This window comes from Atractosteus spatula, chromosome 2 (assembly GCF_055471065.1).
Source record: "Atractosteus spatula isolate fAtrSpa1 chromosome 2, fAtrSpa1.hap1, whole genome shotgun sequence".
Taxonomy (NCBI): domain Eukaryota; kingdom Metazoa; phylum Chordata; class Actinopteri; order Semionotiformes; family Lepisosteidae; genus Atractosteus; species Atractosteus spatula.
Genome location: NC_142707.1, coordinates 46929647 through 46945324, shown reverse-complemented (window position 1 = coordinate 46945324; position 15678 = coordinate 46929647). Strand labels below are relative to the sequence as shown.

At 38.2% G+C, this 15678-nt stretch overlaps 1 protein-coding gene across 3 annotated transcripts in view; it reads right to left on the bottom strand.

Moving 5' to 3' along the window:
* Positions 1-15678, bottom strand: part of klhl32 (kelch-like family member 32) — a 78589-nt gene that overhangs the window by 21517 nt on the left and 41394 nt on the right. For all 3 annotated transcript variants that reach the window (XM_088928651.1, XM_088928670.1, XM_088928660.1), the window contains 2 exons: positions 13168-13266; positions 4808-5023 (listed from right to left, as the gene is read on the bottom strand). In XM_088928651.1, coding sequence (XP_088784777.1) covers positions 4808-5023; positions 13168-13266 — 315 coding nt within the window. The remainder of the gene's footprint in view (positions 1-4807; positions 5024-13167; positions 13267-15678) is intronic.

Below are 15678 nucleotides of genomic sequence, written 5' to 3'. Positions count from 1 at the left end.
CTAATACTTAATGAAATAAATCAATTAAAAAATACTGATGATAATAATAATCTCTGTTTTATTTATATATTATTATATATAAATAAATTAATAAAATACACCTAATAAATCCACAAAAAAGGGTGTTTTATTCTACCCTGCAATCCCCCATCCCTTATTCTTCAAATGAATAAATCACTCGGGTGGGGGAGGTGTATACAGCACAGTGGTAATGAATGGTTTCAACGTGCTTGGCTACAATAGGGTTGTATTCAACACCTATCTTGAAAACACCTTACTACAGCCAAAATTAAGACATTATTAAGTATTGCCACTATCACTGCTGTTATAGGCTATGTCATCTATAGTCTTTTAGAAAATTAACAGTCTCAGGGAAAAAGGAAAGTCATTAGACGCATTTAAATCATCAGCAATTTATTTTGCAGTTAGAATTCTAAATTATGGCGTTGCGTAAGTGTATATTAAATCCTGGTTGCTGTTCTGAAATGTAAAATTGTGAAACGATCAGCATTTTTTCTCCTCTGATAAATTGTGTTAAAAGTAATTTCTAAATACATATGGAACATTACACAAATGTAACACTGTAAATATAATAATCTGCCTTCTGAGGTCTAGCAAGTGTAACTCTCCCTTCCTTTGAGCTCTGGCTCAATTAATTTACCGACCCCTGAGAGAATTCTCCTTCCAACCAGAGCACAAAACAGTCTTAATGCTCCTGTTCCATTGTGCATTTTAAATGCAGCAGGTTGCTGTGACTGATGATGGAATAAAACTACCAGTCAAGTAAGTGTAATGAGTGGTCCCACCAGTGAAGGGAACAATTGCTACCTTTATTTATTTATTTTTTTACTGGCTGAAATAGCACTGTGTTTTTTATAGAGTCTATTTTATCCAAGCCAAAGAAAATAGCACAGGATAGGAAAATTCCCTGAATATCCTAACTGATCCCAGTTTCAATACTGAGTGACTTGCACAGCATCCTGCCTGCCGTCAGAAAGCACTGCTCTAGTGTCAAAGCAAGCCCCGACAGATGGAAGCCCAGATTCAAACATCCTCCCCAACCACAAGAAATTCCCAACGCATCAATTGATGGTGTCTTTCTATTTGCCAGAGGCTTCTGGCAACATCAAAGTATTGGTTTTAGGAAATTATGATTGGCAAGTGGATCGAAGTCTTGACTTCAGCTGGGTCTGGGTCTGCTGATGTGTCTCAGGTGTTTGATAATACAAAGTAGCACACTGCAACACAAAATGAGCAGTAGCCTAGAACTAGGCTATATATACGTATAATCTCGTCATTCATTTTTTATAACCATCAAAAGAACCTAAACTTTCATCTACAAAATGCTAAAACCTTTAGAGAGACAAAAAATGCATTCATGTTCTGCATATTTTCTAACACTACCAATCATTCTAACTATTAAGATGAGAGGTACAAGAGTACAAGGATGCAAACTCAGTTTACAAAATTAAAAAAAAATCTAAGAAAGTCTGGGGATGTGTTTGCCAACAAGTCATACAGAGCTCATGTAAAACTCCTAATAAGCATAAAAAAATCACCTACTGTATATATGAGACAATAATCCTTTGTGTGAATAATCTGTCTTTATTTTACACAGTTAAAATAACATATTTTAGTAAGAAAGAATAACCATCTCTTTACTCCTAAACATCTAATAAATGCTTTCATGAATGAGCTTAAAACCCTGAACAAGTGCAGAGGACTACTGTAATATAACTCAGCCTTGGAAGAAAGCCTGCTTTTCACCTTGTCAGGTAATCCTGCTTAAAGCCACAATGACCCCAGTAAAAATATTGGTATGGGTCACGTGACTGTTCACCACAGACCCTACAAAGAGAATTTAAAAATGCCACCCCTTACATAGCAGTAGAAGGCGTTAAAGCTTTGAAGAAAATGAATTGACCTGAAGGGACCAGTCGATAAGTAATTAGTAATGAACAAGGCTCAGATGCTATCTGTACCTCTTGCGGGAACTTAACAGCTTCACTTTATGCTGGAGCCATTCTCCTGAACATAGTAATCCTGTAAAGGGGGGTATCCATTCTATCTACTCTGAAAAAAAGCATTCTTAGCATCAGCCTCAGACCCCTGCCCAGTCAATTAGGGACAGAAACCTCACACAGAGCAGTGCGGACCTGTCATGAGTTTGCCTAAAACAGGCATTAAACTGACCAAATTGCTTAGCGGCTAGTGGATTGAGAGGTCATGCCTCTGATCCCCAGATGGGGCTGCCCCAGTCTAGACTTTCGACTGACACAAAAGGCCTCCGGGGACTGTTTGCCCTTCTGTCTGACGCACAGATAAATTTCAAAACGATTACAAAGAGAAAATGCCCTGAGGATCTCAGTCAGCTGTTCAGTGTCTGATCTCTTGCAGAAGGGACGATACATGCTGCCAGCGATAAAAACAGCTCAAAGTATGCATACATTAGGCTTTCTCTGTGGGCCCCGTTTGCCACTACACGTACGGTGTGTTATTGCGTGATTAAGAAGTCTACAGGGACTCATAGACATTGCATTTGTTGTACATTCTTGATACCTAAAGATAAAGCAAATACAACTTCATGACCCAGCAGAAAAATCAATGAGAACTGCTGCCTGAAAAGTGTAGAAAATTATTGTAATTAGGAACATTACTGTAAGAAGGATATGCTTACATAAGAATGAGATACCCAAGGATGGATACTTAAGGTTCTATATACAGGACAAGGTAAAAGTATATTTTATTGTAAATTATTTCAAGTACTGGGTTCTAATTTATAAAATGAAAGAAAAATGTAATCTAGACTTGCTTTTAGTCAAGATGCTTTGGGGCTGTAAGTGCAATCAGTGTTAGCCTCAAACGCAATACTGAGTTAACAAGTAAATGTGCTTAAATAAAAAAATCCCTACAACTGTTTGTTCTTAAATTATGATGAATGACAATTAATGATCCTTCAGCACCATGGGATCTATCTTTATTCACATCACTTGGCTATCCGTGCACTGCATCCCATCATATCTCATATTAATGTGCTTCATCGTGCAGGATGTTTAGAAGGGAGGTGAAAAAAACATGTTTTGATCATTGGACATATGCCGTGCTGTTGATGAATCTGAAACCAAGGTTATGCCTCTTTCTAGTACCTTTTAACTACAGCGCATACGCATATTCAAAACAACAATGCTATCTGAACAGTCGGAATAAAGAAACTGTCTTTAAGCTGTGTGTAGGAAATAAAAAGAAAGAGAACAGTTCATGCTAGATGGCTCCCTATTAGCACATCAATGGTGTCAGTTCAGGGCTCGATGGGCTTCTGCGCTTTGCCACACTTATTTACATCCTTTTGTCTTCCTCTGCCTGCACTTTGAAAGGATCTCTCCGGCGGATCAGTCACACACCGGGGCCCACAACGGCTGAGGCTGGGCGTGCCGAGGCTCCCCTTCCTGAGAGGCCGGTGGGAAAGGAGCCAGCTCGGGCCGCCTGGAGGGACCGGGCTGTCGGAGAACCCCTCCGCCGGCTCCGGCCCCTGACCTGAACCTGGCTTTGTCGGGCACTGATCTCCGCAGCGCAGGGTCAGAACCTTCAGAAGTTGGCGTGTTGAACCACAGCGAGCGTCTTTGTTCTGCATTTTGTTTCATATGCTAATGAGGGCCTGCTCAGCAGAGAACGGGGAAGCATGGAAAGCAGCTCTGCAAATATAGCTGCCGAAAGATAAAGTGAGGGGAAAGCCCCACTTCGCATTCCATGGCTGACTATAACTTTAAAGGCACTGTCCAGGCACCCCCACTTGAGGAGAAACTGGGTGTCAAGGGATTGGGGATCCAGGGTAAATATCAGGTTTGGGGTTAGCACACAATTTGTGATTCATCTATGAAAATAAAACACATTTCACACAATAGTAAGAAACTATAAAGCCTGAACATTCAATTCAATTTCCTAGGTATACTTTGCATTAGAATCATGAAAAATATTCTCATTGTACTGTATATTAGATCAATATTTGCTTTACAAAGAAATTTAAACCAGGATTTCTTTTAACTATAATATTTGACGTGGGACATTTATAAGCAAATATTGTTGCAATGTGTTGGCTTTGTTTTACATACTAAAATGTACCTACAAATACTACAATTTGTTACATATGATCAAATTTAATAATGTAATTTGTCATATCCTCCCAGCACAGCTCTAAGGTTGTGGTGAAAAGAAAGAAATGGTCATGTGATCTGTGCTGGTATGCACAGAGATGGTCACATTCATGAGCCCAGCTCCTGGCCTGTTGCACTGTGACCTAATGACATGTCACACTCAATCTGCCATCAAATGTTTTACACTAAAGGGCATAAAAGTATGTATACATTTAAACATTATATGAAGACTTGTACATACATTGATGCAAGCAACCAACAGGGTCATATTAACTAGGTTCCATATGTTTTCTACAGGAGGTCTGGATAAGTAATATACTAGGAGCACATATCACATGAGAAAACCTCACAGTGCTGTCAGTGGTCAAATGAAGACCAAAGAGGAGAATGTCCAAACAAATATTTCTTTCAAGGAGAACAGTCTTCATCAGAGGAGAAATAAATCAGAGGACAAAGAAAGACCAGAATGCTGGAGTGTCAGGTAGTGTCAAGAGCAGCATAATCACCACATGAGAAACCATGGATGGATTAATAAACAAATACACCGCTAGATACATGCTGATATGAAAAAAACCATCAAACCGCCAAAAAGACATGGTTTCGATACAGCAGAACTCGGCAGCAGACATCTGCTAGCACTGACATCTGCTCGTTACCTGCCAGATCTGCTCCTCGCTGAGCGAGGTGAGCCGGTCGCTCTTCAGAACCTCCCGCAGGAGCTTGTAGGGAAGCAGGAGGACCTCCTCCTCGTGGGACCTCAGCAGCTCGGACAGGTGCCTCACCAGGAAGCCCACCACCGCCTCCTCCAGTGGCGTCAGGTTGAACAGGTCGGCCAGCTTGTACAGGTCCAGGTAATTGAAACTGTTCAGCTCCTGGAGCCAAACACAAAGCACATCGGCCAGCGGGGTTACCAGCAGGTATAGAGAGAGACGGTGCTATACAAGGCAGGCGCTCCATCACTGGTCAGATATCAAAGAGCTGGGAAGAGGAAGGCATGGGCAATTAATAAAAACAGTCAAGACCCACTTTGTATTCAGACTGACAATAAATACACATAGGGGCTTGCTAGTAAATTTTTAACTCTAGGGACAAATACTGTAATTATACATCCCTTTGTATAAAATATATTTAGTAAATACCAAGTATACTAAAATATATGCAAGTCCTAAAAACATGAGTAATTGTATCATCATCTACATCTGAGACAAAATGCATTGCAAGGTTCAGTGAACATTTGAAAGAACAAAGGTAGTTTTTTTGCGTCATTTCTGTAGATACTGGAGATTTAAAAAGAGAATGCAAAACGACCAGACGAGTAAAGTTAACAACAACAAAAATAATGCCTGTGGTTTTATTAGGCATTACTATATACTTTATACAAGGAACAAAAAACAAATGATTTGTTGAAAACCCTCTTCACTTAACAGAACTGATTGTAAATGTAATGAAGAAAATGTTTCAGGCTGCATTGAACAGAAAGTTATTTTAGAGGAAGGCAAGTACAATTTAAATTGAATGGCAAAAAACTGATCTTACCTCGTATTTTACGATTACAAACCAATGATTACCATGTCATGTAACTGCATGCATGAAAAGGTAGAAATTATGTTAGGCAGCAGAATGATTTTTAAAGCACAACAGTGCCAAGTTGTATCTTACAGTGATGTATTATTAGAAAAATAAATCAAGATTCAAACCATCTATTTTTTTTACACTGAACCTTAACCTTCAAAATTTAATACGATTTTTTCTCAGGTATTTTTTTCTTCATAGTATATTTTAATGTTCAAAGCCATCTCTTTAATACTCTTTTTTAGTTCTGCATTCAACAAATAACTGCGTCCCATTTCTTTGACACTGCTGAAGTAAAAAAAAAGTACATGTGTCTGAATAGCACAAAATTGCATTATATTGAAAAATTAACAGCAATTCCTTTATTAAGTAGGATTTGTTATTCTATGTATCTTACTATAGATACTTTTAAAAGTGAATGTTTACTCCAATCCATTCATGAGAGGCAGAGCACAACAGCAACAACAATCAATGAAAAATAAAAAATAATCAGTAAAGAAAAGCCCCTAGTCTGTTTTGGGGCTTCTCTTAGCTCAGACCCATAGCTCTGAAGAGGAAGCAATTATAGAGCCTCCTGTTCCACCCTTTGTTTCAATATGAAACACTCTTGATATCAAAATTGCCCAGACTAGAAATACTGAGATATTTGACTGCTGTTCTACAACATCACTTCATCTATACAAATATCAGTTTACAATGACAATAGTATCCAAACTTCAGTAAATTAAGGGGCAGGAAGACTTCTGTATGTCTCATGTTATTTAGTTTACATTCTTTTCTTTCAGTATTGAGTTTCTACAGAAAATACAGAAAGGAAAGACAATGGATGTGCACTACAGAACTACATAGTGTAATGAATAACATTTTCTGCTAAGCTGTTTGTATTTTTTAACTTCAAATGACTGGGTTTCCAAAAATACAGGATAAAGCACAAGCTAATAAGAACAAAGAAAAATGCCACAAAACTGAATAAAAAAGATAACTATTCTGTTAATCAGGCGGAGGATTTTGTTTAGGAACTGACACTGATAAGCCTTGAATTAAAATATTGCCACAGTTAAACTGGAGCTGTTCACTGTATGTTAACCTGCCATCTTTTAGGATGCATTCCTCTTGCACAGGAAAATCCTGAACTAATGCTGTTTAAGAACAAATTAATGTGCACAGATAAAATACACCTCCAGCAGTGAGATAATAATTTCCCTTTACAGTATCATTATTGGACATGCTCCTTGTTTAATAAGATGTATTTAATTCATAACCTAATGAGTGATACATAAAGAAATGGAGATGAACCCTGCAATTACTTTCATGTGAGTGTGTCACCTTATTTGTGAAACCTGGGTGTAATCTGCATTCAATAAGAACAAATGACCAATTTTGCAATGCAGAGTGATAAATGGCCTTTACCACTACCAGCAAAGCTAAGAATCAGCTGCCAGTGAATGCTTTTTTTGTAATCTGCTTTAAAATTACACCATACATTAGACAGTGTTAGGCAAATAAAGGTAATTTACAGCTGATTAAACCAGCGGTCTCTATTATTAAACAAAATGAATCATCTGAGCAAGAGGAGGAACCTGAGGTATTGAATGAAAACAGTGAAATGCTGCCATCTGCTGTTAATGTGAGCTCATTGTTTTATTTTACGCAGGGTAATAAAACAGCTACTGTACGTGCTCTTCTAACTTGTGACTTACAGTAAGTTATCATTATGTTTACAGTTTTCTTATCTGTTATAGTGCTTTATATACTTTATATTAAATTTTGGGCCTGTCTTAAAATAGAAACCAGCTGCTTGACAAATGCTTCTTATTGCTTTCCCTGCTGTCAAGAACTGGATTTGCTATTTGTAATTGACAGCTGGATCAAATTTTACAGTTCAGTAAAATGTACTTTCAGTTCTTACAGCGATTAAAATGATCAAATATCTAATGCTGCTGCACTACTCTCATGTGGATAGTAAGATACAGAGATTTATGTACTTCACCAGAATTGTCTTCTTGTTCATTCTAGTCAATAAGCGAAATTACGTTTTTACGTCTTTAACACAGTTAATGCGCTTTGTTTAACTTTTTAAAAGGCGTATTCCCAACTGCATATTTTCAATGCTTCAAATTCAGGTCTATTTTTTTTTATTTCAAAAATGTTATAATTTTGTTAAAAAAATTGATCCACCTGATTTGAAACAGATAAGTTGTCTTTTACACCATGGCGCGCAGCAGGGAAGGGACGAGGAAGTGTAGGCAGACACGCCTCTCACATCTCCCAGGGAGCACAGCCCCGCAGGGGTGCCTCTGCACACACGGGAGGAGGGGCGTGTCCTTCACAAACAGCGCCGCAGGTCAGCCAATAGAGCACTGCTGCTCTGGGAATCCAGGTCATAGTCGGTTAGTGACATGATCTAGGATCGAAACCGTGGTTATGGCTCAGGCGAGAGCCGTAGACCACGGTTGATCAGTTGAGCCACATGGAAGGTTTATGTTTTAACATAAACTGCAGAATGGATATTAGACATTTAGGACAGAGAATAGGAAAATTGTCCTAACACAGAGTCGTGGTTTAGGCTAACCTAAACGCTGGGTTCATTCACGAAACAGTTTTAGTATCACAATAAGTACCAAACAAGCAAGATATGCCAAATCATTTTACAACAAAGTTCATAACATTTATGTTTACTATACAAATAAGGTAAATGTTGAAATATGGAATATGGGGCATGTAAAAAATGTGAACAACTAAAATAATTTTTTAACGTTTTTTACATGACGACTGAATGCACAGAAACAAAAAATCACAGTTTTGTGTGCTGGATTAATGAGTGATACACTTTATGATTCAAATTGACTGAGATGACTGCCTCACAGCAAAAGATTCATTTTTAAGACTTTTTTCGTGGTTGGTTATCCATTATTTTCAAAATTGTTCCACAATGTTTTTTTCTAAAAACAATATAAGTTTTTAATTAATTATATGAGTGTTATCTACTTCTCTTTAGACTGCAGAGACAATAGCACGTGTTATCAGGGCTAAAAACTCATACCACATCCAATTTGTGCCGAGAACTGACTTCAGATCACACAGCACTAGGTATTGGCAAAAACTGACACAGAAAGAACATTGAGGCGCTCGCTCTATCGGTCAGGGTCCTGGTGTTATGTTAGTACAGTACAATTGTATAATATATTACTTGCACTGTGATGACAGTGACATTAAAACAACATTTTGATGTATTTTATTTTCCTTTCAGGATTAAACTTTAAACTGCAGATTTACAGTACACTACTTCACTCAATCATTTTAGCAATGGTGAAAGGAAATGAAAAACAAATCCACCAATTTCTGTTTCTTCCAGGCTGCTTCGAATTAGGATTAGGACCTAGAAAACACAAATGACACAAATGAACTGACTTCTTATCTACTAAATTAATTAAATTATGTCATCAAAGTCTGAGATGTATATAATATAAGAAGTAAATTATATGCTGAAGGACACAGATAGGGTCATCCAAGAGGAATATTTTAGTCCCAATAGTGAAACACAGGCACAGGGTCTATGAAGGTGAAATTTAACTGAATTAATAATGCAATTTAATAATTTCTGTGAACCTGTGGAAAAGGTGTAATTTTAAGGAAAAGTGTACTTAACTGATAATGATCAGGCACATGTAAGAAGCTATGTCCAGTTTTCATGAGAAGAGAATAAAAATATGTTGTGTTATTTGTTTATGTTTACTTTTTGTACTGTATATTTATTGCTCCTGTAGGGGTTTGATGACAGATGCTTGCAGACTCCAAGCACACAAAGCACCACTCCCTAGACAGCCAATACCATATCCCCACCACACCTAAAGGCTGGTTGACTGCACAGCAGAGTTTTACACCTCCCTGTTTCATAATGTACAGTATATTCCTGTTATGTTCCACATCCCTCCTCTAGAGGGCGCTCCTACCCTTTTCTGTTATGATTAGGTTCTGTTATTTCCTGGTGTGTCTTGTTTGTATTTTGGTTAGAAGCCTAGTGTCTCTGCAGTTCCGGGCTCAGCACTGGAAGACGCACGTCTGAAGGCCCGCCTATCCACCGGGCTCAGGAGAAGCTCGAGGGCAAGGCCTTTTCCCCAGGCATCCTGACCTTCTGAGGCCGGGGCTCAGAGCGCCTGGTCCCGGTAAGGTTTTAGGTTTTGTGTTCCCCGTCTCAGTTCCCCTTCCCGGGGATTTTAATTGTCTTCGTCCCTGAATGATCTCCCGGCCTCTGGACAACGGACTGCGCCCTGATAACCCCTTTTTGGACCCCTTTGGATTTGGTCGCCTCCTCCCTGTTTGTCAACCCATCCTGACCCTGCTGTATCTTCCCCTGATGTCCTTCTCCAGACCCTTCCGGATTATACCGTCACACATAGAGTCTTTAACTACGCACTACACGGGAGACAGAACCGGCTCCCGTGACAATTCCTATGTAACAGTAATGTTAGTTTAAGCTATTAATCACAAGTGGTTGTTATCAGATTGTCTGTGAAGTACTTTAACATTCATTCTTCAACTGGATTAACGACCTAAAAAAAAGATAATTAAGGATTTCCTGTTATAGTTATGATAAGTATGTGTCGTGGAATATATAAGGTAATATGTGTTTAGTAATATTAATGTGAGTACATATGTATACAGTGTGTTGTTTTATATGAGGCATTTTAAAGTGTACAGTTATCACCAGTGTAATTGAAAGAACCAATGTGTTAGATTGTTTGTGCATTGCTCTCAGGGCTCCACAAAAGCTTTCATTGCTCAGAGAAAGCTGATAGGGAAGTCTGTATAACAATATGAAACTGTTAAGGTCTGTTTAAATTGAAGCTACTGTTTTGTTTTTGGTAATCACAATTTTATGCACGATTTTTAGAAATTGCATTCTAAAATCAAATATTTGATATCTACGAATAACATTTATTCATAAAGTGCCTTTCATAGGACCTAGTAAAAAGGTCAGTTTGAAGCTTAGATTTGAAAAGAGTCAAAGAATATCTCAAAGAGTCAAAGGAAGGGCATTCCATAACAATGGAGCAGTGGCAGGAAAAGAACAGTCTCAGAAAGTCCAAGATTAGTCCGGGGTACAGTAAGCAAAGGACCAGACTCAACTGAATGGAGCCTATGGGAGGGAATGTAAACATGAGTTATCTATAGTTATAAACAGTTTAGATATGTATGATGGAGCCAGATTATTTAACACCTTAAAAGATCTTATATTGAATACGTGACTTTATAGGAAACCAATGTAGTGATTGAAGTGTAGGACTGATGTGCTTCCAGTGTCTGGTGTGAGTTAGAAGTCTAGCTGCAGAGTTTTGAACATTTGCAACTTACTGAGAAGAGTGTTTGGGAGCCCATAGAGTAAAGAGTTGGAGAAATTAAGCCTTGATGTTATAAGTGTGCGAATCAAGAACTCAGTATAGGACATAAATAGAAATTGCCTAATGTGGGCAATATTTCCCAGGTGTAAAAAGATGTCAAATTTTTCACATGGGGCTCAAAAGACAGGAGAAGTTCAAGTGTGACTCCCAGATTCCTGACTATGGCTGACGTTTGAATGGGAAGCATTCAACTACTGTATTACTGTGAAGCTCTCTAGCTGTTTCCAGCTGACATTTGCTACCAACCAGTAAAATTTCTTGTCACTATTGAGATTTAGGAAGTTTTATGTCAACCAGAGCTTCATGTCACACAGAAAAGACATAAGTGACATAGGAGGAAGATCAGAGGGGGGAAGACGTTTTAGCCTACATCTGAGTATCATCTGCATAACAATGAAACTGAAGACCAAATTTGTGTATAATCTGACCCAGAGAAAGTATATAAATAATAAACAGCAATGGGCCCAAGACTGAACCATGAGGCACACCTTGATTGACTGGGGCCATGGGGGATTTTTGAAGACCAAGGAAAAACAACATGCTGCCTGCCAGTCAGATATGAGTGGAAATAGCTACAAAAACTGTACCATTGATGGACAATAATATTTGCAAGCATTTGAGTTAAAATGAATGTTTTACTGTATCAAAAACCATACTAGGATCAGGGAGCATAAGAACAGTTATAGCCCCAGTGTCTGACACAATAAATAAATCTTTTAAAACCCTGACAAGAAAAGTCTCAGTTATGATATGAGTGAAAAGCGGAGTTTATAATTCTCCATATTTTCACTGTTCTCAGTGTTCTCCTGAAAACTATTTTCTTGATTGTGTATTGTTCACTTTTGTTGTTTTCCAACCTCCTTTCAAATGCAATGCAGTAAATATTTCTCATTATCCTCTAACTTTGGGATCTTGTTGGCATTAACTGGTCTAATACAGTATATGAGCTCTTCACCCCACTGCCCTCAGGCAAGAGATATAAGAGCATACTTACAATTACCACTAGATTCTTCAATAGCTTCTATCCACAAGCAGTGAGACTGGCGAACACATTTAGCCATCCCCCTCGGACCACACCTACACCATCACCATCTACCTCTTTATGATTTCTTATCTATTGCACATCTCCAGTCATTGTTTACACGCCTGTATTGTTTACATTCAAACTGTCTACATGTTTACTTGCACATTGTCTATTGTTTGTTTGTACATTGTCTTGATGCACTGTTTGCACTTTGTCTTGTTTTTTACACTTGTTTTACAATCGAGAGACTTTCTGTAAGTAAGAATTCCATTGTACCAGTACCGGTTACATATGGCAATAAAGTTCAAGTTCAAGTTCAAGTTCAAGTTAATCCGGTTACTGTACACTATTTAGGTCCCAGTTCTGTTAAAAAGAATATTGTTGGAGCATCTCGTTCAACAAGTGTAAAAAAAAAAGCGCAAAGATATACACGGACCCCTTGCTACACGAATGCTCAATTCAAGAATTTGTGCTATAATAAAACGTGTATTTTTTAAGATCTGTTTATCACCGTATGAAGCCATTTTTGCTTCAATGAAAGCAAGTTCTCTTCATAGGTTTTTCCCTGGTAACCTCACTGTGATTTTAAAATTTGTATTATATTCCACATATAATGGCAAGTGCTTTTGTCAGAGTTTGGTGTGTTTTTTTTTCTCCACTTTGTGTCTATGTTCTTCCTTTAATCAAGGTCTCCAAGCTTTCCATGTGCAAACAGTATGGCAGGTGACAATCAATGAATGACATAGTTCATCAATTACCACATACGTAGTTAGTGGTGACATGTTAGATTGTGTGGGGGTGCTGAACAGGCTGATCTGGACCTGAAACAAGGGGTAAGAGAAGAAGCACAGGGTACAAAGGAAGAAGGGATAATGCTCTGTGACACGTGGACAACTGCATGCAGTCACTTCCTTAATTAAGACCCACATTTAGGTTTACCTATCCCCCATGATCACCTGGACACTCCCGTCCCTCGTTCAAGCCCTGGAGTAGCTATAAGAACATGCCTTTTGCCTACCTGAATGAGATACTGAGAGCACAGGCTGAGGAGCTCCAGCAGCTGAAGATGACTTCCTGCTGCCAGTACATCTTGAATGATACCTGGCTCTAACAAAATCTAAAAAAGAAGAAAAAAGAAATTGTTATTTATAGTGGCATACTGTAGTACTTATATTGATATTCATAGTACTTGGCTAGTACTTTATACTTGGACCCTAACTAATAATAATTTGGTTAGGAAAGATGTTTACCAGCTTCTATGCAAAGAGCTCCATATTCAGGATTCAGGATAATTCATATTATCACAGCACCGAGACTTCTATCTCAGCACAGCATCTACAGGATCCCGTCTTCACGATATGTATCACTTGTTCTTGTGCTCTCTTCCTAGTTCAGCGATTGACTTGTATAGGCTGGAGCAGGGGGCACAGCTGTTATGTGCTCTAGTGAATGCCAGTATCCAACATTGTTTGGCTGGTACTTCGGGAAAAGTAAAGAATCATCTTGCAAGAGTCATCTTGCACAGACTCTGTCTTTGTGGCATCACAAGATATCGATTTTGAAATAAGGTGCAAAATTGGTTGTATTTTATAAATATCCATCAAGTGTTCTAAAAAAATATATCAGACTTTTAATATAATTTTTATATCAAACTTTTAATTCCTACATTTGGAAGTAATGCTAACACAATATTGAGATCTATTCCTGTGTCATATTTGTTATTGTTGTGACAGACAATAGTGTATTTAACAAGTGACCAAATGGCCACAATTTTGCAACACATCACAGCATTGATTCCATTAAATTTTCACTGATATGCTTGGAGATATAGGACCATTTAGTGAACAGCAATTCGCCAATTCACTGATTTCCATGAGACATAAGTAGGCAGACATTCAGTGGGGTTTTCAGCCTCATCTGTGCTACAGTTCATGCACAAAAAAGTGTTTTATTCACCAACCATTACCTCTAAACCCTTGTCTCAATTGGCATATTAACCACATTTGATGCACATGCACCAACAATCCCATCTCTTGTGAGGTCACTTTCAGCCTTCTTTCCCATACAATATCACAGGGATCTATATTTACACAATGATAAATATTCTGATATAGTTCTATATTAGAGTAATGTGCAGATGATATGATGATACCAAAACAAGAGGATCAGCAAACTGTAGAAGTGACAAAGGGGATTCAAAAGAGATTAAATTCAAGAGTAGGCACACAGTTGGCATAGGACATTGCATATTACTGTACATTAAGTAACCTTTAAAGGTGACCTTACGTAACATTTATCCAGAAAAGACAAAATAACCATTAGGGCCACACAAGACATCTTTGTAGTGACCACACTATGTTTGGAGATCTTTGCAGTTGTAAAGTCCCGAGTTGCAGAGTTTCACAAAGTGCATGATTTAGAGTGCTTCCAACTATCCACCAATGGGAGGTCTGTTTCTTAGGCAGACCTGGGCTTTGGAAAGACTAATAGGTGACTGGTCCAGGAAGACCATCTTAATATAATAAGGCACAGATTCAAGTCAGTTGGTGGCAATGTAATTGACAGAGATTGCAATCAAAGTTGATGTCCAGAATAGTTTCCTTTGAATAACATGACATTCAGGAACTTTGTGTTGGTGAGGAGATCCCAGAGATTGATATTACAATTGGTTACACTAATAGCGATTCTCGCTGCAGTAAAATCTCCAGTCCAGAATTAGAACAAACTCCTGTAACAGCATCACAAGCAGCAGAAAAGCCTGTAGCACGTGGTGATATAAATACCGTTACCCTTTTATTGAAATTAGGAACAGAGCATGTAGCCCGAAAAGTAGCCTGCCAAGACTGCATAACAATATGGAGAGTACTCAGAGTAAGTAGTATGACTGAAAGAATGGAGGAGAACCCGGTACTGTAGCTTTCATAGATGTGAGGGCACTGTCGAACAGATAGGACTGAAAGTGGACTTGAAAATCTTAGATGGATTTTCAGACTTTTCTGTAAAGCAAAAAATAGATGTGTGAAACCAACTAGAAAACCAGATAGATGTAGTGGTAAGAGAACTGAAGTATAGCTTCTGCTGGCACAGAGTTAAGGACTACAGCATTCTTTTTTTGGAGGAGCAATGGCCCTCTGCCTGTGAAGTTGGCTCCCCTACAAATTGTGTCTCACAAATCTTTTGTGTGTGCCAGTTTCTGCTATAGACAGCAATTGGGGGTTCTTTGGTTTCTGATATTTTAAGTATTGTTTTTTCTTGGAAAGTTTATTCCCATTGTTTTGTATTGTACTCAATGTCTCTGAGTCATTCGCTTATTCCGATTCAAGTCAATAACGCTTCACTCAATAAATCAAACTGATTTCAGTAATTCTGTGGTGCTGTTTCCTTCAGGTGAATTGCTGATCTGAACAAATCTTTTGAATAGATTCAATAAACAACGTCCAAGCTCTAGTAGGCTGATTCTTTTCACTTCCAAAAAAACATGTTCAAGGCACCAATAACCAACTCTTTGACCGGATAAAGAAAAATACTT